General features: G+C 40.1%; 1 protein-coding gene across 1 annotated transcript; it reads left to right on the top strand.

Annotated features, from left to right (window-relative positions):
* Window positions 1-2143: 2143 nt before the first annotated feature.
* SARC_14172 (hypothetical protein) lies at window positions 2144-2447 on the top strand (the record flags this gene model as incomplete). The annotated part of the gene is made up of 1 exon (XM_014291694.1): window positions 2144-2447. A coding segment is annotated over one exon (304 nt), but the record flags the coding sequence as incomplete, so codon positions are not given.
* Window positions 2448-2609: the final 162 nt, after the last annotated feature.

Raw genomic sequence — 2609 nt, 5'->3', positions numbered from 1 at the left:
CTTGTTGGAAGAAAGAAGGTAACATGTGTAAACCTTCAGGTGCACCTTTAAACTGGTACTTCTTACCTTGCCAAGTAAAGGAAAAGTATTTCCTATGAGGCTGATATATCTGTAGTTGATGGAATGCAGCTTTTAAGTCTATCTTGGAAAAGATAGTCGCACCCTCCATTTTGTGTAGTATCTCGCTTATCTTAGGTAAGGGAAAACTATGTTGCGGAATTAGTTTGTTGATTGGCGACAGGTCTAGTACTACTCTTGTTTTATTAAATGTTCTATCAGATTTATATTGATCGACCGCTAAGAGGGCTAAGTTAACTGGGGTTGCATCATATTTGATTTCAATTAGACCCTGTTTTAAACAATCTTCGATTTGGGTTTTGACAACGTCTTTGTGTTTCCAACTCACGTAGTTATGTGAAGGACACTTTAACTTAGAGAAGTCGACGTTTGTTAGGTCAAGTATAACGTACCCATTAGAGAACTTAAACATACACCAGTCAGTTATTGCAATCTTCCTGTTTTGTAGATCATAATATCTGCCCATATGACAGCCTCTCACATCATCTTCGTATCGTTTATTTATAAATATAGTACCAAGACCTGTTTGGAAAGGAAAACACTTCTATATGTGGAAGTCCTTGTTTACTACACAGTATAGAATACGAGATGTTGACTCTATATATATGCCATTCTCAACATATGTTCTTCTTTATTTTTTTACTAATTCTGAAAGTATCTCATCCTTCAGTTCTGCTTTTTAGATATAGCAGCATAAACACAAACACGTGTATAATACTGACCACTGAACTTGGGCTGCTTGTCCATATCTTTTTTAAAAAAAAAATATGGTATAGAGTATTCTTTACACTAGTTTACACCAGTGAATTTGCTAGCACAAAATATTATAATACTAGCATTCCTTTTACGACCGTATAAGTTGGGTTTACCGTGGCTAGTTTAGCACGTCATTCCACTACAATATCGCATATAGTAGGGATAATATTATTAATTTAAAAAAATGGCAAGTATGTATGATACAATGTATGAACATATGGTATGGCTCTTGTAGTCACTGTGGTGGTTTTAGGAAAGATTGATGGGAAGAGGTGGTCAGTAAATTCCCGTTTGAAGCTTGGGCCAAGTGAGTCGACAATGGAAGATATTTGCTGAGTCAATTCGGGCCGGTGTTGACAAAACACTGTTTCTATCGAATGTTCCATATATTCGCTTGCTGACCTACTAAGTAGAGTACCCACCTCTGTGGTACGGATCGGGTCTGCGCCGTGTAGTGCCGCGGAATGGGTTAGTGCAGTACGAAATACCGAGAAGGACCAGGTTATCCGTCATAATCCGGTCGAGAAGCGAGGATGGGGGTAAACCAATGCCGCCCCAGACCACGGATGAATTCGGTATGTGTTGGTTGGCCTGGATCGAAAGTATCATAGTCGGGAGTCTCAAGTCTTGACCTGCAATACTCTCTGGAAATAAACCTTTTCCCAAAAACCACTGAGTTCTGTTTATGTATGTTTTTTTAGTTGGTTTTTTAGAAGGTTACGTTTTTTAACTTGAAAAATACATTTTTATACTGTACATGCTCAAAAACGATATTTTTATACATATACGTTTTTACGAACGGACCAAGGTTCGAACCTCCCTCCCTAAATGTAAAAATAGTTTTGGTTTTGGTTTTACTTTTTCTGAAGAAGAAACTGTGAAATCGAGCAGGAGGTAAAGTTGTCATCGATTAAAAATCTATTTTAGTATCACCTAAATTTGTTACTTCCGAGAAGAACACACGGCCCTAGGGACCGACCCAAAAACAAAGTTTTCACTCGGAGCATCACAGACTCAGAAGAACCCGTTATTTTGATTTGGCAGAAAGAGAACAAACCTAGTTTAGGACCTTTGTCAAGCCCCCTTTTAGACACTGACAGACGCAAACAGTGACCTCTCCTCACCCGAGCAGGGCATCGTTGGCCGTCGGGACTGTTTTGGCTGAAGTCACGGCACAAAAAAATATTATTTCATACGAACGAGAAACAGCGCCACCTCTGGGTACACAAAAGGCAATTTGTACGCTCACGCAGCCAGTAGAGACACACGCCTTGAAACACGTACTGTACAACCACGTAATACCTACATTATGCTACGCACCGTCTTTGCTCGTGGTATGGCCACGGCCTCTACTAGTGGGCTTGTAGCTCCCCCTGTCTTTTTGTATGGTGTTCAGGGGCGTTACGCGAACGCCCTCTACTCGGCTGGGTCCAAGAAGAACCAGTTGGAAGTTCTAGACAAGGAAATGAGCGAGATCAAGAAGCTTGTAGTTGATAACGAAGATTTCAGAGCTTTCATAAATGATGCTAGTTTGCAGCGCACACAGAAGCAGTCTGGTATTCAAGCTGTACTATCAAAAGGTGGATTCTCCCAACTATCCATTGACTTTATCGGTATGTTTGGTCATCACGAGATCGTCTTACACGTCTCCACAGTTTATTGGAAGAATACTTTCATATCTTGCAGTTTATTCTAGATATATCAGAACACAATACATACATGCGTATATTACACACACACACACACACACACACGCACACACACACACACATATA

Source organism: Sphaeroforma arctica (assembly GCF_001186125.1).
Source record: "Sphaeroforma arctica JP610 unplaced genomic scaffold supercont1.4247, whole genome shotgun sequence".
NCBI classification, from domain to species: Eukaryota; class Ichthyosporea; order Ichthyophonida; genus Sphaeroforma; species Sphaeroforma arctica.
The sequence above is the reverse complement of the archived record's forward strand: the minus strand, read 5'-3'. Positions and strand labels throughout refer to the sequence as shown.